Raw genomic sequence first — 26,892 nt, forward strand, 5'->3', positions numbered from 1 at the left:
CACATGTACTCTCCTGCACCTTAAAGTTTCCTCTGGCACATGTACTCTCCTGCACCTTAAAGTTTCCTCTGGCACATGTACTCTCCTGCACCTTAAAGTAATATTGTGTAAAACCTCAAGGTAGGCGCAGTAATGAACGACTCTCAGTTGCTTTAAAATATATACAAATAAAATAACAGCTGCTATGAAGATTTTTTCTAATAAAACAACGAATATAGATTTTCAAGGAAAAAATACTGGTTCATAGTAAAAGTTAATAATGTTAATTTTCTTAGCGCACCCTAGACACTGAGGTCAGAGGTATATGACCCCTACTGGCTTAGTGCTTCCCCGTGAATATGATAGCAATAATCTTGGCAATATGACAAAAGAGAAGACTGTATTACTATGAAGAGGGAATTAGTGGAAGAGGATTGTGTGGAGTAATCCAGGTCTGACTCCCTCCAGAGCTGGGTCTTACCCTCCTCCAGTAACTACATTAAGATGGCAATCTTTACGATGGTAAGATGAGAAGATTGTGTGTGTGTGTGTGTGTGTGTGTGTGTGTGTGTGTATGTGTGTGTATGTGTGTGTGTGTGTGTGTGTGTGTGTGTGTGTGTGTGTGTGTGTGTGTGTGTGTGTGTGTGTGTGTGTGTGTGTGTATGTGTGTGTATGTGTGTTCACTTGGTTATGCTACAAGTGTTGAGACAGCCTCTGTAGTTGGTCGAGCAAAAAGCAGCAGAGAGAGTAAGTACTTATATATTTCCATCACCAAACAACAAGCAATAATATGCACAATACATACAGAGGATATGTACAGAAATGCCAATTGCAAGCAAGATACACGGTGAGAACCGCCTTCAACCAGACTTGGTGGTAAGTCTGCTAAAGATGATTCACGAGTGTCCCACACCGCTTCATAACTTTAGCGAGCTTCCCTGACACTGACTGGTTGAACCAAGGTGCTAGCATAACGAGGGAGCCCTCTACTCGTTACACCCTTAGCACCTGGTTCTCTGGTCGGGAGGATGTGCCTATATGGGTGTGTGACATACTCTTAGCATGCATGCCACACCTACTTACAACTACAGCAGCCGTGCTATGCTGGTACTGTCTGTCTTCAGTGTGTAATGACCAAGGTTTTCCTCTTCGTCAAATACTGTAAATATAAAATGAAATAAACCTAACAGATTTGCAATAAATTATTTTGCTGGTTGGAGACCAGACTGAGAAGATATGCAAGATCTGAGACACCTTCCTCTCTATGACACATAGTTTTTTCCATCTTCCACTTGTCTGCCAGTTGAATTTCTTTTACTGTAACACATAGGATACAGTCTCCTAACACCTGCTACCCCTGTTCACCTAGGAGGTTAGTAGGAGGTTGAGGGTTGTTGCCTAAGAAAGAGAACCTAATTTTTATTATTATTATTATCACACTGGCCGATTCCCACCAAGGCAGGGTGGCCCGAAAAAGAAAAACTTTCACCATCATTCACTCCATCACTGTCTTGCCAGAAGGGTGCTTTACACTACAGTTTTTAAACTGCAACATTAACACCCCTCCTTCAGAGTGCAGGCACTGTACTTCCCATCTCCAGGACTCAAGTCCGGCCTGCCGGTTTCCCTGAACCCCTTCATAAATGTTACTTTGCTCACACTCCAACAGCACGTCAAGTATTAAAAACCATTTGTCTCCACTCCTATCAAACACGCTCACGCATGCCTGCGTGACACATCGGCCGTTTCCCACCAAGGTAGGGTGGCCTGAAAAAGAAAAACTTTCATCCTCATTCACTCCATCACTGTGTTGTCAGAGGCATGCCTACACTACAATTATAAAACTGCAACATTAACACGCTTCTTTATCTCTACAAGTACATAGACTTAGCTGACATCAATGACATATAGAAAGCCCCTTGTTATGCAGAGCATTTCGGGCAACTTAAGTTAATTTTGTCCCCAGGATGCGATCCACACTAGCTTACTAACACCCAGGTGCCTATTTTACTGCTAGGTGAACAGGGACAACAGGTGTCTTAAGGAAACAAGTCCAATGTTTTCATCCGTACCGGGGATCGAACCACGGTACAGATCGAACCAACCAAGCTACGGAACACCGTAATGGCCTAACGAAAGTAGTTCCACTGACTTTTGTTTGGGTTATCCTAATATCTGCTTTTTTTGGGTTATCCTAATATCTGCTTTTTTTTTCTTCTTTATTTTCCAATATAACATGTGTTTTGCCCCCATTTACTTTCTTCCTTACGTGGTAATTTCTTCACTGGGAGACTAAGGTCAAACTCTCTTCTTACCCAACAGATGTGGTTCATTAAGGTGGGCTACACTCTGCTAGTGGTGACCTTCCTGGCCATGACCTGGGCATACCTGGCAGGTGCTGCACAGGTGGTACACAACACTAACATTAATATGTAAGTACAGAGAGGAGAGAGAGAGAGAGAGAGAGAGAGAGAGAGAGAGAGAGAGAGAGAGAGAGAGAGAGAGAGAGAGAGAGAGAGAGAGAGAGAGAGAGAGAGAGAGAGAGAGAGAGAGAGAGAGAGAGAGAGAGAGAGAGAGAGAGAGAATTGAGGTAAGAGAAGATTGGTTCACGTATAAAAGGACCGACAGCAAGACAGATTGGCTGACAGAATAAAAAAAGAGAAATAAAGACGCGTAGATAAGAGACAAATGGACACGTAGAGAGAGAGAGAGAGAGAGAGAGAGAGAGAGAGAGAGAGAGAGAGAGAAATCAAACAGGTTTCAGAAAGCCTTACTCGTAGAGCTCACCAAATAATAACACAATAACTAATCACATTTAAAAGCAAGTGAAGCAACCCAGATAATTGATTGCATGCAATAAGGTAATTAGTGTGCGCCTTGGAGGGATGAGCCCATTATCTCAATTGTTCACTAAACATCTTGTTTGTGACTCAACTTTTAGCTTCACTTAATGAAATGATGTATTTTTAAGTTTATTTTTAACACTGCTGCGATTATACTGCATTTAATTGATGAAAAACTACTTAATTAATTAAATTTATAATAATAATTATATAATGATAATTATAATAATAGTAATAATAATAATAATAGTTATAATAATAATAATAATAATAATAATAATAATAATAATAATAATAATAATAATAATAATAATAATAATAATAATAATAATAAAAATACATAGTTATAATAATAATAATAATAATAATAGAAGAAGAAGAAGCAGAATAAGCCTTTGATGGCAATAAATATCTTATAGCAAAATTATCAAAATAATTTCTTTAAAGTAAGACCGAGAGCTGCGTCCTGGGCGATGATTGGTCAACAAGACTGGCCAATGAAAGGACGTCCTCAATCATTAGACACACAAGACTGCCTGAGATGATCAATGATTTCCTTAGCACTGATTGGTTGGCAGATGTGACCAATGAGACAGTGAGACAAGCTCTCCAGCGCCTCACATCAATGCTGACTGGCTGGCAGATGTGACCAATAGCATAGCTAGAGAAGCTCCCCAGTGTTCTACAACGATGCTGATTGGCGAACGGGTGTGACCAATGAGACTGCGAGACAAGCTTCCCTCCCGACATCGATGCTGATTGGTAGAGAGATGTGGCCAATGGGAAGGCGAGACAAGCTCCCAGGTACCCAGTGCCGACACTAATTGGCAGACAGATGGTGCCAATGGGAGAGCGAGACAAGCGCCCCGGCGCCTCACGCCGATGCTGACTGGAGGGTAGACGTGACCAATGGTAGCAGTGAGGACGTGACCAATGGTAGCAGTGAGGACGTGACCAATGGTAGCAGGGAGGACGTGACCAATGGTAGCAGGGAGGACGTGACCAATGGTAGCAGGGAGGACGTGACCAATGGTAGCAGGGAGGACGTGACCAATGGTAGCAGGGAGGACGTGACCAATGGTAGCAGGGAGGACGTGGCTAATGGTAGCAGGGAGGACGTGACCAATGGTAGCAGGGAGGACATGACCAATGGTAGCAGGGAGGACGTGGCTAATGGTAGCAGGGAGGACGTGACCAATGGTAGCAGGGAGGACATGACCAATGGGAGTAGCGAGGACGTGACCAATGGGAGTAGTGAGGACGTGACCAATGGGAGTAGCGAGGACGTGACCAATGGGAGTAGTGAGGACGTGACCAATGGGAGTAGTGAGGACGTGACCAATGGTAGTAGTGAGGACGTGACCAATGGTAGTAGTGAGGGCGTGACCAATGGGAGTAGTGAGGACGTGACCAATGGGAGTAGTGAGAACGTGACCAAGGAGCTGGAGAGAGTGATGATAATCACTGTGATCACAGCTTGACACATTATCTGCCTTGTATCACCGTGATCACACTCTGTTATCATCTCCAGCCAGAGTGCACCACAGCCAAGACCAGAGGAAAAGAGGGAAGGAGGAAGGAGAGGAGGGAAGAGGGAAAGAGAGCAGGGAACAAGAGAAGGGATGAAGGGGGAAAGGAGGGAAGGAGAGAGAGAAGAGAAAATGTAAAGCATATAAAATGTGTGTGTGTGTGTGTGTGTACTCACCTATTTGTACTCACCTATTTGTGGTTGCAGGGGTCGAGTCACAGCTCCTGGCCCCGCCTCTTCGCTGATTGCTACTAGGTCCTCTCTCTCCCTGCCCCATGAGCTCTATCATACCTCGCCTTAAAACTATGTATGGTTCCTGCCTCCACCACATCACTTTCTAGGCTATTCCATGGCCTGACTACTCTATGACTGAAGAAATACTTCCTAACATCCCTTTGATTCATCTGAGTCTTCAACTTCCAATTGTGACCTCTTGTGTCTGTGTCCCATCTCTGGAACATCCCGTCTTTGTCCACCTCGTCTATTCCGCGCAGTATTTTATATGTCGTTATCATGTCTCCCCTGACCCTCCTGGCCTCCAGTGTCGTCAGGCCGATTTCCCTCAACCTTTCTTCATAGGACAATCCCCGTAGCTCTGGGACTAGTCTTGTTGCAAACCTTTGCACTTTCTCTAATTTCTTGACGTGCTTGACTAGGTGTGGATTCCAAACTGGTGCTGCATACTCCAGTATGGGCCTGACGTAGATGGTGTACAGAGTCTTAAACGAATCCTTACTGAGGTATCGGAACGCTATCCGTAGGTTTGCCAGGCGCCCGTATGCTGCAGCAGTTATCTGATTGATGTGCGCCTCAGGAGATATGCTCGGTGTTATACTCACCCCCAGATCTTTTTCCTTTAGTGAGGTTTGCAGTCTTTGGCCATCTAAACTATATTGTGTCTGCGGTCTTCTTTGCCCTTCCCCAATCTTCATGACTTTGCATTTGGCAGGGTTAAATTCAAGGAGCCAGTTGCTGGACCAGGCTTGTAGCCTGTCCAGATCTCTTTGTAGTCCTGCCTGATCCTCGTCCGATTCGATTCTTCTCATTAACTTCACATCGTCTGCAAACAAGGACACTTCTGAGTCTATCCCTTCCGTTATGTCGTTCACGTATACCAAGAACAGCACAGGTCCTAGGACTGACCCCTGTGGAACCCCGCTTGTCACAGGCGCCCACTCTGACACCTCGTCGCGTACCATGACTCGTTGTTTCCTCCCTGTCAGATATTCTCTGATCCATTGCAGTGCCTTTCCTGTTATGTGTGCCTGGTCCTCTAGCTTTTGCAGTAACCTCTTGTGAGGAACTGTGTCGAAAGCCTTCTTGCAGTCCAAAAATACGCAGTCGATCCACCCCTCTCTCTCTTGTCTTACTTCTGTCACCTTGTCATAAAACTCTAGTAGGTTTGTGACACAGGATTTTCCTTCCCTGAAACCGTGCTGGTTGTCAATTATACACTTGTTTCTTTCCAGGTGCCCCACCACTCTCCTCCTGATGATCTTCTCCATGACCTTGCATACTATACACGTTAGAGATACAGGTCTGTAGTTTAGTGCCTCATGTCTGTCTCCCTTTTTAAAAATTGGGACTACATTTGCCATTTTCCATACCTCAGGGAGTTGCCCAGTTTCAAATGATGTGTTGAAGATCTTTGTTAATGGCTCACACAATATCTCTGCTCCCTCTTTAAGGACCCATGGAGAGATGTTGTCTGGTCCCACCGCCTTTGAGGTGTCAAGTTCGCATAGCAGCTTCTTCACCTCCTCCTTGGTTATATGTACCTCATCCAGCACTTGCTGGTGTGCCCCCCTGTTCTGATTTCTTGGAGTCCTACTGGTTTCCACTGTAAATACCTCTTTAAATCTTGTGTTGAGCTCCTGACATACCTCTCGGTCGTTTCTTGTGAATTCCCCATCACCCTTCCTCAGTCTGATTACCTGGTCCTTGACTGTTGTTTTCCTCCTGATGTGGCTGTACAACAGCTTCGGGTCAGTCTTTACTTTTGATGCTATGTCATTTTCATATTGTCTCTGAGCCTCCCTTCTTATCTGTGCATATTCGTTTCTGGCTCTTCGGCTGATTTCTTTATTTTCCTGAGTTCTCTGTCTTCTGTACCTTTTCCATTCTCTATTACACCTAGTTTTTGCCTCCCTACACCTTTGGGTGAACCAAGGACTCGTTCTGTTCTTCCCATTATTTCTGTTTCCCTTGGGAACAAACCTCTCCTCTGCCTCCTTGCATTTTGTTGCTACATAGTCCATCATTTCTTGTACTGGTTTTCCTGTCAGTTCCCTCTCCCACTGAATGTCTTGAAGGAAGTTCCTCATGCCTGAGTAGTTCCCCCTTTTGTAGTTTGGTTTTTCCCAGCCTATTCCTGCTACTCTCTCCACTTGGAGCTCAACTATGTAGTCGAAGCACAGAACCACATGATCACTAGCTCCCAGGGGCCTTTCATACATGATACCCTCGATGTCCGAACTACTCATGGTGAATACAAGGTCCAACCTTGCTGGTTCATCCTCTCCTCTCTCTCTGGTAGTGTCTCTAACATGTTGATGCATGAGGTTCTCCAGTACCACATCCATCATCTTGGCTCTCCATGTTTCGGGACCCCCATGGGGCTCCAGGTTTTCCCAGTCAATCTCCTTGTGATTGAAATCACCCACAACTAGTAACTTTGCTCCCCCCATGTGTGCTCTCCTGGCCACCTCGGCTAGTGTGTTGATCATTGCTCTGTTGCTCTCATCGTATTCTTCTCTTGGCCTCCTGCAGTTCTGTGGTGGGTTGTACATTACTGCAATTATCACCTTATGTCCCTCAGACTGGATTGTTCCTACTAAGTAGTCCCTTTCGCCCATGCCATCCATTCCTTCCATTTTCTCAAAACCCCACTGGTTTTTAATGAGCAGTGCAACTCCTCCTCCCCCTCTCCTCCCTCTGTCTTTCCTGAAGATTTGATATCCGGATGGAAAGATTGAATCTGTTATTATTCTGGTGAGTTTTGTTTCTGTGAGTGCTATTATGTCTGGGGATGTCTCTTTGATTCTTTCGTGCCACTCCTCATACTTGTTTGTTATTCCATCTGCATTTGTATACCACACCTTCAACTTCTTTTCTGAGACTGTAGTCTGGGAAGTATATTGGGGTTGGGGAAGTGGGAGACCTGGTAAGGAACTATGGGTTGTTGCTGTGGGGGTGAAGTTTGTAATGTAGTGGGTGGGGGCATTGGATGTGGCATGGGTGTTTTGATTTAGAGTGTTTGGTTGCACTGGGGTTGACCTGGTTGGGAGGCTTCTATAGAAAGTTGTGAGGGAGGCTGTATTAGATCTTCTTCCTGGGTCTGGGATCTCCTGTCTGTCTTCTCCATCCCCTCTCTTTCCTCCTTTCGCCTTTGTACCATCTCTCTCAGTTTCTTCCTTTCTTCTTGTGTTCTGTCGCGGTCGAGATACACCCTCCTGTATGCCGTCATGTCCCTTAATCGTGCTTTCTCCTGCAGTATCCTGGTCCGAGTTGCTTCTGCCTTGAAGGTCACTCTCACTGGCCGGGTTCTTTTTTTTACAAACCCCCCTATTCTCCGAAAATTTTCCAGCTGGGTCATATCGTCTTCTCCTATTGCTTTCATGATGCTTTCAATTGCTTTTTTTTCCCCTTGTTTTCTTGCTTCATATGTTTCCCCTTCGACTTCCTGGAGCCCATACACAAAGACTGACCTCACCCTTTCATTCTCCCACTGCATATCCCTGTGTATGTGTGTGTGTGTGTGTGTGTGTGTGTGTGTGTGTGTGTGTGTGTGTGTGTGTGTGTGTGTGTGTGTGTGTAATGTTTGAGAACACAGAAGAGATGCCAAAGTACAGAGTATGACTTACTAGTAGTACTAGGTAACGCTCTACTAACTAGTCAGACTGACTAGTGTACTAGGTAACCCTCTAGTACTTAGAGCTCTGAGATACAGCTACTTCTCTAGTTCCTCTAACTATAGACCTGCGAGTCAGATTAATAAGACTAACGAGTAACTTATTTATTGCCTAGTAAAACGAACTAGTACTATTTACCTAGTACTAGTTCTCGAGTACCTCGCACCTAGTTTAACTTGAGTATATGATCTATCGCCTACAGTTACCCTATCAACGAGCACGTCACTCATTACCGTCCTCATCTGAGCGACCCGAGGCAGCCACACAGGTATCACATACCAGACGACTTCCCACCTTGTAACTTCAACGCCCAGGTATGTCTTCCCCAGCTACTGCAGAAGGTACCGTGAGCTTGCTGTACTGCAGCAGACATGCTGGCCCATGCTAGGTAGATCCAACTCGTATTCATGTTCGTCCAAGCAATTCATAAAGTTACGTTAGGTATTAGATTCTATGTTGGATCCTACTCATATCCAGTCATATGTCTGTCCAGACAAATCATTAAGTTACGTTAGGTGTTAGATTCTATGTTAGTTACTTAGTAATGTGTTCAACTCATCTAGAAGTCTATTGCCTAAGGCACCAGATAATGACTCACTGAGAGGGATAGTGCTTACAATTACCTGTTCAGTGCTACTGGAGTAGAGTTCAGGGTGTGATGTTATAAATGACATGACATATACACTTTTAAAGTTTCTCGTAGTTTGAACATACAATACATCTTCTTGGATTCTATTCTAGCTTTCTTATATTTTTCTTAATTCCCCAAAGCCTTTATACCCCTCCCTCCTCTCTATCTCTCTCTCTCTCTCTCTCTCTCTCATCACGTCCGTAGTTTCAGCCACTGGCTTTATTTTGTTTGCAGTGTAAGTGTTCGAGCAGTGGATCCAACTTAGGCTTGGTGTTCTGTGACAAGGTGGAGTTGGGACGAGTGCCAGAGGAACTTAACAACACCAAGATTCACACTATCACACTACGTTCAAACAACCTCAGATACCTGGACGAACTCGCCTTTTATAGCACAGGTAAGTGATTAAACAGATTCAAATTAAATTTATTGGGGTTTAAATACTTATAGCACCTGACATTATATATATATATATATATATATATATATATATATATATATATATATATATATATATATATATATATATATATATATATATATATATATATATATATATATATATATATATATATATATATATATATATATGTCGTGCCGAATAGGCAGAACTTGCGATCTTGGCTTAAATAGCAACGCTCATCTTGCCATATAGGACAAGTGAAAATTTGTGTATGCAATAATTTCGCCAAAATCATTCTGAACCTAACGAAAAAAATATATTTCACTGTGTTTGTTTAGTATTAAATTATTGTAAACAAATCTAAAATGTATTTAGTTGGGTTAGGCTAAAATAAATTGCTCTTGTTATAATAAGGTTAGGTAAGTTTTCTAAGTTCCTTTTGGTGCAAAATTATAAATTTTTACATCAACATTAATGAAAAAAATATATCTTTAAACGTATAAGAGAAAATTTTAGAAAGGACTTAATTTTAAATGAGTTCTTGCTAATTGACCAGTTTTACATATTCGGCACGACATATATATATATATATATATATATATATATATATATATATATATATATATATATATATATATATATATATATATATATATATATATATATATATATATATATATATATGTCGTGCCGAATAGGCAGAACTTGCGATCTTGCCTTAAATAGGAACGCTCGTCTTGCCATATAGGACAAGTGAAAATTTGTGTATGCAATATTTCGCCAAAATCATTCTGAACCCAACGAAAAAAATATGTTTCACTGTGTTTGTTTAGTATTAAATTATTGTAAACGTATCTAAAATATATTTAGTTGGGTTAGGCTAAAATAAATTGTTCTTGTTATAATAAGGTTAGGTAAGTTTTCTAAGTTCCTTTTGGTGCAATATTATAATTTTTTTACATTATCATTAATGAAAAAAAATATATCTTTAAGTGTATAAGAGAAAATTTTAGAAAGGACTTAATTTTAAATGAGTTCTTGCTAATTAGCCAGTTTTACATATTCGGCACGACATATATATATATATATATATATATATATATATATATATATATATATATATATATATATATATATATATATATATATATATATATAATATATATAAATTGTGACTATGAAGACGTGGACCACAAGTAGACTTCCTTTGTGAGTTGCAACACCAAGTATTCCTGACGCCAGTTTGAATATCAACTAGTTTTGGAACCCCTAATCTGATTATGCTAATGCTGTTTAAAATTCTTAAATAGTTTTTCCGGGAGTTTGAACAAAATCCCTCCAGTATCAGCTGTGTTGGGAGAGAATTTTCCTGGGAGGAAGGAGAAGGAAAAGAGAAAGAGAAACATGGGAAAATTTTTGATTATTAGACTATGGGCTAATTTTTTAACAGCTGTGATGGTTATTTTGAAATGGGGCAACGAATGTATTTCAGACAACAGACTGAATTGATTTACACACACACACACACACACACACACACCTCAGGAAGCAGAGAGAGAGAGAGGACCTAGTAGCAATCAGTGAAGAGGCGGGGCCAGGAGCTAAGTCTCGACCCCTGCAACCACAATTAGGTGAGGTGAGATGATTACACGTGCCGGTCAGTCGCAGGACCAGCGCTGTTTCTGGTATATGTGAATAACATGACGGAAGGATTACATTCAGAGGTGTCCCTGTTGGCAGAGGATGTGAAGCTAGTGCGAAGAATTCAAACGGATGAGGCTCAGGTAGGACTACAAAGGGATCTGGACAAGCTGCACGCCTGGTCCAACAACTGGCTCCTGGAGTTTAACCCCATCAAGAGCAAAGTCATGAATATTAGAGAAGATCAAAGAGGACCGCAGACATAGTACAGTCTAGGGAGCCAAAGGCTGCAAACTTTCACTCAAGGGAAAGGATTTTTGGGTGAGTATAATACCGAGCACATCTGAGGCGCACATCAGCATCTCCCGAGGCTGCAGCATATGGGCGCCTGGCAAACCTAAGAATTGCGTTTCGACACCTGAGTAAGGAATCGTTCAAGACTCTGTACAACGTGTACGTCAGAGTCATACTGGAGTATGCAGCACCAGTATGGAACCCACACCTGGTCAAGCACGTCAAGAGCTAAGGGGTATGTCCTACGAGGAGAGGTTAAGGGAAATCGACCTGACGACTATGGAGGACAGGAGGGACATGATAACGACATAAAATATTGAGAGAAATTGACAAGGTGGATAGGGACAGGATGGTTCAGAGATGAGACACAGCAACAAGTCAAATCAAATCAAATCAAATCAAAATGTACATTTCCTTGTAAAGCTTACAATGTGTGGTTAACATGTTATAAAATATTAATTACAAAGAAGGCCGCTAGCATGCCTAGGCATTTCGGGCAAGGGGTCACAACTGAAAGTTAGACTCAGATGAGTCACAGGGATGTTAAGAAGTATTTCTTCAGTAATAGAGTTGTCAGGAAGTGGAACAATCTGGGGAATGATATAGTGCAGGCAGGATCCATACACAGCTTTAAGAAGAGATACGATAAAGCTCATGGAGCAAGAAGAGAGTGGACCTAGTAACGACTAGGGAAGAGGCGTGGCCAGGAGCTGTGAATCGACCCTTGCAACCACAAATAGGTGAGTACAAATAGGCGAGTACACACACACACACACACACACACACACACACACACACACACACACACACACACACACACACACTCGTGGAGGAGTCACGCGGTTTGAGCTCGTGTTTTGGTGGTAATTTCTGACTGTGCCATAAGGAATAGAGTGTGGGATATAGGCGTGTGCACGCATAAGAGTGCATATAATCACTTAAGCCCCGAAAAAAGGAAATATAAGTAATCACAGAAAAGAAAACAAAGGAAATAGTGACTAAGTGTTTAGTGGGGGCCATTGGAAGGGTGAACGGTTGTGTCAGGCCTAAATAGTGTTGCCATAATAACGCAGTGGGGTATTTGAAGAATAAGTGCGACTCAAGACCAGGGAGATAAGAGATATGTATAGATGTGTCAGTAAATACAGTGAGTGAGTGAAAAAATTAGAAGAGCTAGAGACTATAGTGCATACACGAAGTTAGTGGAAAAATTACCGAGAAGCATCAAACATCTTCAACTTCTGGGACTGGACAGACCCGCAACGTTACTCCACTGCCAGCCGCAAGTAATATTCACCTAGTTTGAGTTGCATGGGGTCAATAGTACCTGTCTCTAGCTGGAATTGGGGGTCACTCTCCTCGAGCTATCAGAATTAGAATAAGCAGCATTTACTGGCATTTAATAGAGTTTAGAGGTAGCGGCATATAGGCGAAGCCTAGTGTATTTATTTTTTAACGTAATTTTAAACGCATAAGACAGTACAGTGGGACCCAAGAGATTGGGTACATATGCAATACATATGTAGTACATACGTGAGAAATAAGGACTGTTTACAAAAACATATGCACACACACTAGGTGAGAACAGGCTCTGCTGTTAGGCACTTGAATAACTGTAGCACACACACATGCACACACACGCACACATACAGACACACACACACACACACATATTCAGGATTTCACACCTTCCTGTGAAGTGACCCTCTAACCCTTCCCCCCCTGTCTCTCCCTCTCCTCTCCTCTCTCTTCCTATCTCTCTCTCTCTCTCTCTTTCTCTCTCTTCCTTTCTCTCATCCTCTCTCTCTTCCTCTCTCTCTTCCTCTCTCTTCCTCTCTCTCTCCCTCTCCCTCTCTCTCTTACTCTCTTACTCTCCCTCTCTCTTCCTCTTCTCTCTCTCTCTCTCTCTCCCCTTGTCACTCCCCCCTCTCTCTTACCTTTTCCCTCTCTCACTTTCTCCCCCCTTTTCCCTTCTTTTCCCCTCTCTCCTTCTACCCTCCCCTTCTCTCTCTTTCTCCCTCTCTCTCACTCTCTCCCCCTTTTTCTTTTTCTCTTTCTCTCTTTCACTAAAAAAAAATGGTTGGGACTCGCAGGAATCAGGGATCAGATGACAATGGTACTGGTAGGGAGGAATGGATGGAGGAGCAGTGGAAAAAGATAGAGCAAGAATGGGAGAGAAAATTAGGAGAGCTTTCTGAAAAAATGGAGAAAGAGCTCTCTGTGAAATGGGAAAAGAGGTTGGAGAAGGAGACGAAGAATTGGGAGGCACAAGTCGAAACTGCAGTAGCCAGGGTAAAGGTCCTAGAATTTGAGGTAAACAGGCTGAAGCAAGTCTCAGGGGTAGTGACCAGAGAAGACACACCATACGAAGCTGAGAGGCTGAACAGGAAGGAGATATGAATTATGCTAAGGTCATATCAGCCTGCAAAGAAGGGCCAGGGAGTGAAAGGGAAGAGCAGATGGGTGCAGATGGAGAGGGAGATAGGTCGAATGCTGAGGCACAACCATGCTACCAAGAGCCACTGGAAAAATCAAGGGAGAAAATGACTACATACAGACAGGAACCAGAGTCACAGAGGGAGAGGCAATGGGAGGAGGAAAGGGCAAAATCAGTGCTTATCCATGAGCTTCGGGAGAGAGAGGAAAGGACACACACTGAAAGGCGGCAGGAAGAAAGAAAGGAGATTGAGAAAATCATCGCAGAAATAGGGGGAGAAGACATGGAAGAGATTGTAAATTTTCAGAGAATAGGGAGGTACTTGAAAGGGAGAAACCGACCGATCAAGCTGATTCTCAGGACAGAAACAGTGTGGAACAGGATCCTCCAAGAGAAACCATGGTTGAAAAGCTCAGAAGAGTACAAGAAGGTGTTCCTAGACAGAGACAGAACACAAAAAGAGAGACAGCAGCTGAGGGAGAGGACAAAAAAGCAAAAGGAGCTAGGAAAGGAGACAAGGATGGAACCAGCAGAGGTCAGTCAGAGCAGAACAGAGCAGCAAGGGCAAGCACACACACAACTATCCTCAGAACCCCACAACCTATCACACCATCCCAACACACAATACAATCCATACCCACAGCTTCCACCCAACCCCCAACCATAGAATCCCACAGTATGCTACCAGGTCTCCCACCCCCACAGGCCCCCCAAACCACAGTGTTGGAAAGGAAACTGAAGGTATGGTACACAAACGCTGATGGAATAACAAACAAGTGGGAGGAGTGGCACGAAAGAGTCAAAGAGACATCATAGTGATCACAGAAACCAAGCTTACAGGTATGATAACAGATGCCATCTTTCCAACGGGATACCAGATCCTGAGGAAAGACAGAAGGAACAGGGGGGGGTGGAGGAGTGGCATTGCTGATCAAACACCGATGGAATTTTGATGAGCTGGAGAGAGGAGACAGCGGAGAAGAAAGTGATTGCATAGCGGGAACGCTTCACTCTGGAGGTCCCAAGGTGATAATTGCAGTGATGTATAACCCACCACAGAATAGCAGGAGGCCAAGGCAAGAGTATGACAAGAGCAATAGAGCGATGGTTGATGCACTGGCTGCAGTGGCCAGAAGAGCTCATGCATGCAGGGCAAAGCTCCTGATCATGGGCGACTTTAACCACAAGGAGATCGAATGGGAGAACTTGGACCCACATGGGGGCCAAGATACATGGAGGGCTAAGATGATGGAGGTGGCACTGGAAAACTTCATGTACCAACACGTAAGGGACACTACAAGAGAGAGAGGAGAGGATAAACCAGCAAGACTGGACTTAGTATTCACCTTGAGTAGTGCAGATATTGAGGACATCACATATGAAAGACCCCTTGGGGCCAGCGATCATGTGGTTTTGAGCTTCGAATACACAGTAGAGCTACAAGTGGAGGGGGAAGCAGGAAGGCCAGGACAAATGAAACCAAACTACAGGAAAGGGGACTACACAAGAATGAGGAACTTCCTGAATGAGGTGCAGTGGGACAGAGAACTGGCAGGGAAGCCAGTTAATGAGATGATGGAATATGTAGCAACAATGTGCAACGAGGCTGAGGAGAGGTTTGTACCCAAGGGTAACAGGAATAATGAAAAAGCCAGAATGAGCCCATGGTTCACCCAAAGATGCAAGGAGGCAAAAACCAAGTGTGCTAGGGAATGGAAGAAATATAGAAGGCAAAGGACCCAGGAGAATAAGGAGAGCAGTTGTAGAGCCAGAAACGAATATTCACTGATAAGAAGGGAGGCCCAACGTCAATATGAAAACGACATAGCAGCAAAAGCCAAATCTGACCCGAAGCTGTTATACAGCCACATCAGGAAGAAAACAACCGTCAAGGACCAAGTAATCAGGCTAAGGAAGGAAGGAGGAGAGACAACAAGAAATGACAGTGAAGTATGTGAGGAACTCAACAAGAGATTCAAAGAAGTGTTCACAGAGGAGACAGAAGGGGCTCCAGAAAGACGGAGAGGTGGGGTACACCACTATGTGCTGGACACAGTACACACAACCGAGGAAGAAGTGAAGAGGCTTCTGAGTGAGCTAGATACCTCAAAGGCAATGGGGTCAGATAACATCTCTCCATGGGTCCTGAGAGAGGGAGCAGAGGCGCTATGTGTACCCCTAACAACAATATTCAATACATCTATCGAAACAGGGAGATTGCCTGAGGCATGGAAGACAGCAAATGTGGTCCCAATCTTTAAAAAAGGAGACAGACATGAAGCACTAAACTACAGACCAGTGTCACTGACATGTATAGCATGCAAAATCATGGAAAAGATTGTCAGAAGAATGGTGGAACATCTAGAAAGGAATGATCTCATCACCAGCAGACAACATGGTTTCAGAGACGGGAAATCCTGTGTCACAAACCTACTGGAGTTCTGTGACATGGTGACAACAGTAAGACAAGAGAGAGAGAGGTGAGTGGATTGCATTTTCTTGGACTGCAAGAAGGCGTTTGACACAGTACCACACAAGAGATTAGTGCAAAAACTGGAGGACCAAGCAGGGATAACAGGGAAGGCACTGCAATGGATCAGGGAATACTTGTCAGGAAGACAGCAGCGAGTAATGGTACGTGGCGAGGTGTCAGAGTGGGCACCTGTGACCAGCGGGGTCCCACAGGGGTCAGTCCTAGGACCAGTGCTGTTTCTGGTATTTGTGAACGACATGACGGAAGGAATAAACTCCGAGGTGTCCCTGTTTGCAGATGACGTGAAGTTGATGAGAAGAGTTCATTCGATCGAAGACCAGGCAGAACTACAAAGGGATCTGGACAGGCTGCAGACCTGGTCCAGCAACTGGCTCCTGGAGTTCAATCCCACCAAGTGCAAAGTCATGAGGATTGGGGAAGGGCAAAGAAGACCGCAGACGGAATACAGTCTAGGGGGCCAGAGACTACAAACATCACTCAAGGAAAAAGATCTTGGGGTGAGTATAACACCAGGCACATCTCCTGAAGCGCACATCAACCAAATAACTGCTGCAGCATATGGGCGCCTGGCAAACCTCAGAACAGCATTCCGACATCTTAATAAGGAATCGTTCAGGACCCTGTACTCCGTGTACGTTAGGCCCATATTGGAGTATGCGGCACCAGTTTGGAACCCACACCTAGCCAAGCATGTAAAGAAACTAGAGAAAGTGCAAAGGTTTGCAACAAGACTAGTCCCAGAGTTAAGAGGTATGTCCTATGAGGAGAGGTTAAGGGAAATCAACCTGACGACACTGGAGGACAGGAGAGATAGGGGGGACATGATAACGACTTACAAAATACTGAGAGGCATTGACAAGGTGGACAAAGACAGGATGTTCCAGAGACTGGACAAAGCAACACGGGGACATAGTTGGAAGCTGAAGACACAGATGAATCAAAGGGATGTTAGGAAGTATTTCTTCAGCCACAGAGTAGTCAGGAAGTGGAATAGTTTGGGAAGCGATGTAGTGGAGGCAGGATCCATACATAGCTTTAAGCAGAGGTACGATAAACCTCATGGTTCAGGGAGAGTGATCTAGTAGCGACCAGTGAAGAGGCGGGGCCAGGAGCTTGGACTCGACCCCTGCAACCTCAACTAGTGTCTAATCGACATGTGCCTAGGACAAAATGGTAACTAACACAGCCACACACACACACACACACACACACACACTCACACACACACATACACATACACACACACAGGCCTAGTGTCTAATCGACATGTGCCTAGGACAAAATAGTAACTAACACAGCCACACACACACACACACACACACACACACACATACACACACACACACACACACACACACACACACACACACAGTTCCCATTTTCTTTGATGCATCTGTAGGTCCTCTTTACTTTCACAGGGTTGTCAGTATCTTGGATATACGTCGGTATATTACGTATGCGATGAGGAAGAAATGAGTGCGTCTGTATATGAATATGACGTGTGATGAGGAATGGATGAATAGTCATACCAGGGAGGACCTAGACGGATATTTTGTACATATATCCCAAGCATATATACTTACCATACCTGGATATACTGGAGTACGCAGGAGAGTAATGACACATGGGTGAGATAATAATAAAAGAAAAAAGGAGGCAAATACAGAGATACACAGGGGAACGTAAACAAAAAACAAAAACAAAACCGAGGCAAAGATGGAAACACAAAGAGGTAAACAGAGGCACAGAGATAAATTGAGAGCCAAAGAGGAAAACAAAGAGACAAATAAAGAGCCAAATAGAAAGGCAAAGACACACAGAGGTAAAAAGAGAGACAAAGAGGGGAAACAGAGACAAACAGGGTAACAGACAAATGGACACTACAGAGACAGTGGGAAAAGGCGACAGAGGGAAATAAACAAACGGAGAAACAAAAAGGAAAACAGACAAACTGTTAAACAGATATAAGGCAGGAAACAAAGAGGCAATATACACAGCCAGGTGAATAAATACAGACACATGGAAACAGCCACACAAAGAGACACACAGGAGAAGCACAGACAAAGCCACGGAGAATAACACACAGATATACACACGGATAACGCAGACAGAACCACAGATACACACATCAGGGACGTGTTTCCATAAGACAAATGCTTTCCCTGTCCCTGTTCACCCATCAGTTTAAAATGGGTACCTGGGTGTTAGTCGACTGGTGTGGGTCGCATCCTGGGACAAAACTGACCTAATTTGCCCGAAATGCTCAGCATAACAAGCGGCTTTCTATATAGTAGTATGTCGTATATATGAAGCTCCCGCTTCACACGCGGAGGGCCCGGGTTCGATTCCCGGCGGGTAGAAACATTTCGACACGTTTCCTTACACCTGTTGTCCTGTTCACCTAGCAGCAAATAGGTACCTGGGTGTTAGTCGACTGGTGTGGGTCGCATCCTGGGGGACAAGATTAAGGACCCCAATGGAAATAAGTTAGAGAGTCCTCGATGACGCACTGACTTTCTTGGGTTATCCTGGGTGGCTAACCCTCCGGGGTTAAAAATCCGAACGAAATCTTATCTCTTATATATATATATATATATATATATATATATAAATATATATATATATATATATATAAATATATATATATATAAATATATATATATATATAAATATATATATATATATAAATATATATATATATATAAATATATATATATATAAATATATATATATATATATATAAATATATATATATATATATATATATATATAAATATATATATATATATATATAAATATATATATATATATATATATATATAAATATATATATATATATATATATATATATATATATATATATATATATATATATATATATATATATATATATATATATGCAAAACAACCACTCTGAAAGAATAAGAGAAATTCCAAGCGCTTTCGTGACTACTCACATTATCAAGGAACTATGAAAGTAAAGCATCCAAGGAAGCTATATAAGGGGGTCAGGCCAGCACCTCACTATCAGATCCCACAACGGTTAAACACCTGACGCGCGGCGACCCAACTTGAATAGGTCCTTTGCACAACTCACCCCACAAACTATTCTACCCAAGAAAATTTAAAAATTATTATTTGTCCAGTGTATTAAATTCTTCCCAAATTCTATTAATTATAAATGGATCTAATTTATATAAACCAAAGGAAATATTCATATTATTGTCAAAACTGCTTTTTATGAAACAAGATTCAATTATATTCCTGTCGACCATGGACTTGCTTGATACTACTTTCTCAACTTTTTGAAAATCAATTGGATGGTTAAAATCTCTTACATGAATAAATAGAGCATTGGAATCTTGTCCAGTTCTAATGCTATATTTATGTTGTTTTAATCTTAGTTCGAGATTTTTACCAGTTTGACCGTAATAAACTTTATCGCAAATTTTACAAGGAATCTTAGACACATCCATCAGCATTTTGGGGGGAATTCTTTATCAAAAGTTTTTTTACTGTATCAAAATTTACAGAAAACCTGCAAATAACTGTTCCTATGTCCACTATTATTCCTCGCATCAAGATAGAGTCAAACTGTATGTTTTCTCATCAATGTTTTTGAGAGCTTTACGAATTTGTAGTCCTGAGTTCATAGATGAGGAAATATCCAAAATTTATGAAATAGGTAATGATTTAAAATACCCAAGAAATGTAATTGATAAATCTTTTAAAATTGCTAGAAATACTTTTTACAATCCAAAAAGGGACAACCAGCCTTATTCAACTAAAAATATGTTGGTTCTCCCTTACCACGAAAACTTGGCTGATATGCCTTCTCTTCTTAAGACTTTTAATATTAAAGTTGTATTCAAAAATCTTGATACAGTAAAAAAACTTCTGATAAAGAATTCCCCCCAAAATGCTGATGGATGTGTCTATAAGATTCCTTGTAAAATTTGCGATAAAGTTTATTACGGTCAAACTGGTAAAAATCTCGAACTAAGATTAAAACAACATAAATATAGCATTAGAACTGGACAAGATTCCAATGCTCTATTTATTCATGTAAGAGATTTTAACCATCCAATTGATTTTCAAAAAGTTGAGAAAGTAGTATCAAGCAAGTCCATGGTCGACAGGAATATAATTGAATCTTGTTTCATAAAAAGCAGTTTTGACAATAATATGAATATTTCCTTTGGTTTATATAAATTAGATCCATTTATAATTAATAGAATTTGGGAAGAATTTAATACACTGGACAAATAATAATTTTTAAATTTTCTTGGGTAGAATAGTTTGTGGGTGAGTTGTGCAAAGGACCTATCCAAGTTGGGTCGCCGCGCGTCAGGTGTTTAACCGTTGTGGGATCTGATAGTGAGGTGCTGGCCAGACCCCTTATATAGCTTCCTTGGATGCTTTACTTTCATAGTTCCTTGATAATGTGAGTAGTCACGAAAGCGCTTGGAATTTCTCTATTCTTTCAGAGTGGTTGTTTTGCATATTCTGAAATCACCTGTTTACTGTGATCTTATTGCATATATATATATATATATATATATATATATATATATATATATATATATATATATATATATATATATATATATATATATATATATGGCTTTCAGTGTATATACATTATTTTTATTATTATTATTATTAGCAGCAGCAGCAGCAGCAGCAGCAGCAGTAGCAGCAGCAGCAGCAGCAGCAGCAGTAGTAGTAGTAGTAGTAGTAGTGCTATTATTACATAACACAACAGAACTGGTAAAAAATTATCTAAATTTCCAGAGCACTTTCTTGCCACAGCCTCACGAACCGTTTTCTTCCTGGTTTATTAAAAAGAGGGGAAACTGTGTTCTTGTTTTAATGACCTACATATCTTGGAGATGGTGTGTGTCTTATTTCTGTATTTACACCCTCACAATTTTTTTTAAATCTTTACCTACGTTTACAGAGTAAAGATAAAATTTAAATCTGTAACGTTGTTTGACTTTATTGGCTAAAATTAAATATACCGTATTTAATGAGTTATAGGCATGTTCTAACACCTATATGCTCTTAAAACTAGTGGGTGTTTTACGTAATATATATATATATATATATATATATATATATATATATATATATATATATATGCAAAACAACCACTCTGAAAGAATGGAGAAATTCCAAGCGCTTTCGTGACTACTCACATTATCAAGGAACTATGAAAGTAAAGCATCCAAGGAAGCTATATAAGGGGTCTGGCCAGCACCTCACTATCAGATCCCACAACGGTTAAACACCTGACGCGCGCCGACCCAACTTGGATAGGTCCTTTGCACAACTCACCCCACAAACTATTCTACCCAAGAAAATTTAAAAATTATTTGTCCAGTGTATTATTAAATTCTTCCCAAATTCTATTAATTATAAATGGATCTAATTTATATAAACCAAAGGAAATATTCATATTATTGTCAAAACTGCTTTTTATGAAACAAGATTCAATTATATTCCTGTCGACCATGGACTTGCTTGATACTACTTTCTCAACTTTTTGAAAATCAATTGGATGGTTAAAATCTCTTACATGAATAAATAGAGCATTGGAATCTTGTCCAGTTCTAATGCTATATTTATGTTGTTTTAATCTTAGTTCGAGATTTTTACCAGTTTGACCGTAATAAACTTTATCGCAAATTTTACAAGGAATCTTATAGACACATCCATCAGCATTTTGGGGGGAATTCTTTATCAAAAGTTTTTTTACTGTATCAAGATTTTTGAATACAACTTTAATATTAAAAGTCTTAAGAAGAGAAGGCATATCAACCAAGTTTTCATGGTAAGGGAGAACCAACATATTTTTAGTTGAATAAGGCTGGTTGTCCCTTTTTGGATTGTAAAAAGTATTTCTAGCAACTTTAAAAGATTTATCATTTACATTTCTTGGGTAAATCACCTGTTTACTGTGATCTTATTGCATATATATATATATATATATGGTTGTTTAATATATTTATAGATGGGGTTGTAAGAGAAGTAAATGCGAGGGTCTTGGCAAGAGGCGTGGAGTTAAAAGATAAAGAATCACACATAAAGTGGGAGTTGTCACAGTTGCTCTTTGCTGATGACACTGTGCTCTTGGGAGATTCTGAAGAGAAGTTGCAGAGATTGGTGGATGAATTTGGTAGGGTGTGCAAAAGAAAATTAAAAGTGAATACAGGAAAGAGTAAGGTTATGAGGATAACAAAAATATTAGGTGATGAAAGATTGGATATCAGATTGGAGGGAGAGAGTATGGAGGAGGTGAATGTATTCAGATATTTGGGAGTGGACGTGTCAGCGGATGGGTCTATGAAGGATGAGGTGAATCATAGAATTGATGAGGGGAAAAGGGTGAGTGGTGCACTTAGGAGTCTGTGGAGACAAAGAACTTTGTCCTTGGAGGCAAAGAGGGGAATGTATGAGAGTATAGTTTTACCAATACTCTTATATGGGTGTGAAGCATGGGTGATGAATGTTGCAGCGAGGAGAAGGCTGGAGGCAGTGGAGATGTCATGTCTGAGGGTGTTGCGAATAAGAAATTTTTTTAAAGAACTTCAGAATGTGGCCTGTTACCATTTATCTCTTATGCAACAAGATTTTTGGATCCGAGTTATAGGTATTTTAGAGTCTAGGGGAAATAATTTCAACTGGGAAACTCCATATTATTATAATCAAGGGGGAAGCGCTAAATCCGGAGGATTATACAGCGCCTGGGGGGGGGGATGTGGAAGGCATTCAGGCTTAATTCGGGGAACTGGAGCACAGATCCAATTCACTAAATCAAGAGCCCCTCACCAACATCAAGGAACCTTCCTTGAGGGGGGGAAACTCCATAGAATAATATTCAAATTTATTAAAGTATTTAAATACAATACTTTATCTTCTCTTTGTAGTTAATTTAACTTAATACTTTGGACAATAAAATTACCATATACATTTAGTTCCAAATCATGGAAATGTCATATTAATAAGGAAGTTTAATTATTCTTCCTGTATCTAAGTCCTCATTAATATTTACGTCTCTTTCTTAACAAGACTGTAGACTCAAAATACAAAAGGTACAAGATTTAACAAGACCTTTGAATCTGGCCGTAAAGTATCTATGGATTACTGAACTGACCAAGAATATAAATATCAAAAGAGTCTTTCAAAGTAATGAGGAACAAAGTGAGTCAGCTCTAGAGTCCAATTCTCAAAACCATTCAACTGTACACCGTAAGAGCCAATATACGATCAGCTGTCAGGGCTAGAGCTGGGAGCAGACTGACTACTTGCCAGTCTGTTGACGTGTCGTCAGGTTGGATCAGCTGAGCCACGTCAGCCAGCCGGACATAAACAACTGAACAATTCACCGGATGGTTCCGAGACTTAAACTCTATATACACAAGAAATCCTACCTAACCATAATATTAAAATAATAGTGATAATTACAAAATAATGATAATAACGATAATAGTGATAATAACGATAGTGATAATAGCGATAATAGCGATAATACCATGGTATTTTTCATATATTAACAGATAATAATATAACGCCGAAAATCTCTATTTTAGCTATAAACGGGGACTTTCGCGCTAAAATATTAAGTGATGAACATATGCTCTTACAATATTTAAATAACACAGGATGACCAATTTCAAAGATATAACAGAGGGCAATGTGTGGTGTGAATATTATGCAGAGAATTCGTAGTTTGGAAGTTAGGAGGAGGTGCGGGATTACCAAAACTGTTGTCCAGAGGGCTGAGGAAGGGTTGTTGAGGTGGTTCGGACATGTAGAGAGAATGGAGCGAAACAGAATGACTTCAAGAGTGTATCAGTCTGTAGTGGAAGGAAGGCGGGGTAGAGGTCGGCCTAGGAAAGGTTGGAGGGAGGGGGTAAAGGAGGTTTTGTGTGCGAGGGGCTTGGACTTCCAGCAGGCGTGCTTGAGCGTGTTTGATAGGAGTGAATGGAGACAAATTGTTTTTAATACTTGACGTGCTGTTGGAGTGTGAGCAAAGTAACATTTATGAAGGGGTTCAGGGAAACCGGCAGGCCGGACTTGAGTCCTGGAGATGGGAAGTACAGTGCCTGCACTCTGAAGGAGGGGTGTTAATGTTGCAGTTTAAAAACTGTAGTGTAAAGCACCCTTCTGGCAAGACAGTGATGGAGTGAATGATGGTGAAAGTTTTTCTTTTTCGGGCCACCCTGCCTTGGTGGGAATCGGCCAGTGTGATGATAAAAAAATAAATATGTATATATATAAATATGTATATATATAAATTATATATATATATATATATATATATATATATATATATATATATATATATATATATATATATATATATCACATAAACAATACTTATCAGTGCAAGATGAAACCTTAAATAAAAAATTATTAATTCAAGTTAGAACTTTGTGCAACTTTACGATTGTTTTCAAAGGCAACGAGAAGCAAATCGGCTTGTTTATTTTTTTTTTTTTTTGCTGGTCCTGCCAGATGCTCGATGATCACTGGTACGTGGGTTAGGGGATTGGTTGCCAACTTGAAAATTCACTCAAAGATTTTTTTAATTTGTTATGGAGGATTACTGAATGACTTTTCTATGGTTATTCCCGAAAGGGAATTTTAAGCTTAATTACAATTAGAGAAAGAGTATCTGTTTTCTCTGTATTTTCTCCTCCTCTCACTGCAGACAAAAGCATTTCCCCCATAAGAGATGTGTTCATTTAATATCACATACCTATAAGCTCCTCCCAAGAAGCTCATCACTAGTAGTTCTTTCCTTAAATCACATGCAAAAGCAACTGCTCAAGAAATTTCTGACTAAACTGCTATTAATACTTTATCACAAGTTACATACAATAAGTGATCTAAGGAAGAGTCTATTGGCAGGACTGTATCTGCTCTTGTTGCCATCTCCCTAGTTAAGAACGATAAGAACTATGCTGATTTAGACATAAGAATTAACAACTGCGCGTCTACACTGCAAACTGAATTGTTTGCCATCCTAACAGCGCTGAAGTTAACTTATAACACTGAGCTTGACTCTCTGATGATTACTGATTCTATGTCATCAACTGAAGGCTCTTGACTCACATAATGACTAACGACAAGCTCATTGGAGAAGTCAGATATAGATACTCAAAAATCCTAGAAAAGGGAATTAATGTACAATCGTTATGGATTCCTCACACATTCACTTACTCCTTCATGGTTTATTGTCTGCATCGCTCTTGGGCTGTGTAGACCCCCTTGCCTGACGCTCCTCAGTAACCTGACAGCAGTGGTACGAGGAGGTGGTGTTGTGTCTCTGTTGACACCGCTGGGAAATTACTGGTGTTGAGATGGCGGTTTGTTATCGCAGACGCGTTAACACTATTGGTATTGAACTGCTTCGAGGTGCGATTACACCTAGTTCAGCTCAGATACTCTTACCCAAGATAATCAGGGAGACATACGGCATACAAGATAGTGAATTGTATGGGGTAGCGCTGAACGGAGCGCATAGAGTATTTGTGAAACTGCTTGCTGCGACAGTTTATGAATCGGTGGTTACGCGCTTTCAAGATGTGTGTTTTGACGTTACTCCTGCTGTGCGTGTGAGACTGGTGGACGTGTCTCGATATTATACCTGGATAAAGTTGAGGAATGTCCCCTTCGAGGCAAACGAAGCTGACATCAGAAACGTATTTGAGAAATATGGAACTGTGCATTCTGCCCAGCAGGGTAAGTGGATAATGGGTGCCTATACAGGTATGCCGGAAGGTACATTCAGCCTTAAGATGACGTTGCGCCAACCCATACCGTCATATGTGTATCTTCAAGATTTTAGGACACAGGTAATGGTTTTATATCCTGGACAGCGGCGTACGTGTCGCATTTGTGGAGAGTATGACCACATAGCGGCGGCATGTGAAAAGAACAGACGCGTGACCAAACCTGTGCAAGAAGACGTAGCCCCAGTCACACGTGATGAAGGTGAGCATCGTTCGTCAGAGGAAGGGCGTGGTCGTTTGTGGAGTGAGATGGTGGAACAGGCTTTTCGAAATGAGAGTGAGTCCTACCCTCAGCTGCCTGCACCTGAGTCGTTGCCGATACCATCTACTGGATTGGTACCCCGGCATGATGTGTTGAGTATTGGTCGAGAGACGAATGTCGGTGAGGATTTAGACGAAGTCTTAAGGACCTTGTCACCGCAAGTGGTGGAAGCACCGTCTCCGGAAGACGTAGCTGGAGACTTTCTGAGTCCGGATTGTCAACAATACGAGACTCCGCAGAAGGACGACGAGACTGGGACATCGGGAGACTTCATACCTCATTGTGAGGTGGATGTTGAGGTACACCGTGAGGCTTCCTCGGATCTTGACATGGAGGATAAGAACGTTACCAGGAAACGGGCAGCTACGTCAGATTCGGATGACGTACTGACGCCGGCACAGAGGACTGGGAAAAAAACTGAGAGGATGGGTGAGGGGAGGGGTGGGGAGGGGGGGGGTCATGAGGGACGCCATCGCAAGAAGGGAGGCGAATGGGAAGGTACTGTAAAGAAGACACATAGACGTAACAAATCAAGTGGTGAACCACGGGAGGAGAAGAGAAAAGGGTGGAAAGTATAACAGGCCTTAGGTGTATGACTGCTAATGTTAACGGTTTGTGTACTAGATTAAAGAGAGATTGGTTGAGTAGTTTTCTTAGCAAACATAGAATTGA

General features: G+C 41.5%; 1 protein-coding gene across 3 annotated transcripts in view; it reads left to right on the forward strand.

Annotated features, from left to right (window-relative positions):
* chp (leucine rich repeat containing G protein-coupled receptor chaoptin) overlaps positions 1-26,892 on the forward strand; it is a 605,365-nt gene that overhangs the window by 501,023 nt on the left and 77,450 nt on the right. For all 3 annotated transcript variants that reach the window (XM_070095441.1, XM_070095442.1, XM_070095443.1), the window contains exons 2-4: positions 2,302-2,411; positions 8,464-8,575; positions 9,127-9,286. In XM_070095441.1, coding sequence (XP_069951542.1) covers positions 2,302-2,411; positions 8,464-8,575; positions 9,127-9,286 — 382 coding nt within the window. The remainder of the gene's footprint in view (positions 1-2,301; positions 2,412-8,463; positions 8,576-9,126; positions 9,287-26,892) is intronic.

The sequence above is a fragment of the Cherax quadricarinatus genome, chromosome 50, assembly GCF_038502225.1.
Source record: "Cherax quadricarinatus isolate ZL_2023a chromosome 50, ASM3850222v1, whole genome shotgun sequence".
Classification (NCBI taxonomy): domain Eukaryota; kingdom Metazoa; phylum Arthropoda; class Malacostraca; order Decapoda; family Parastacidae; genus Cherax; species Cherax quadricarinatus.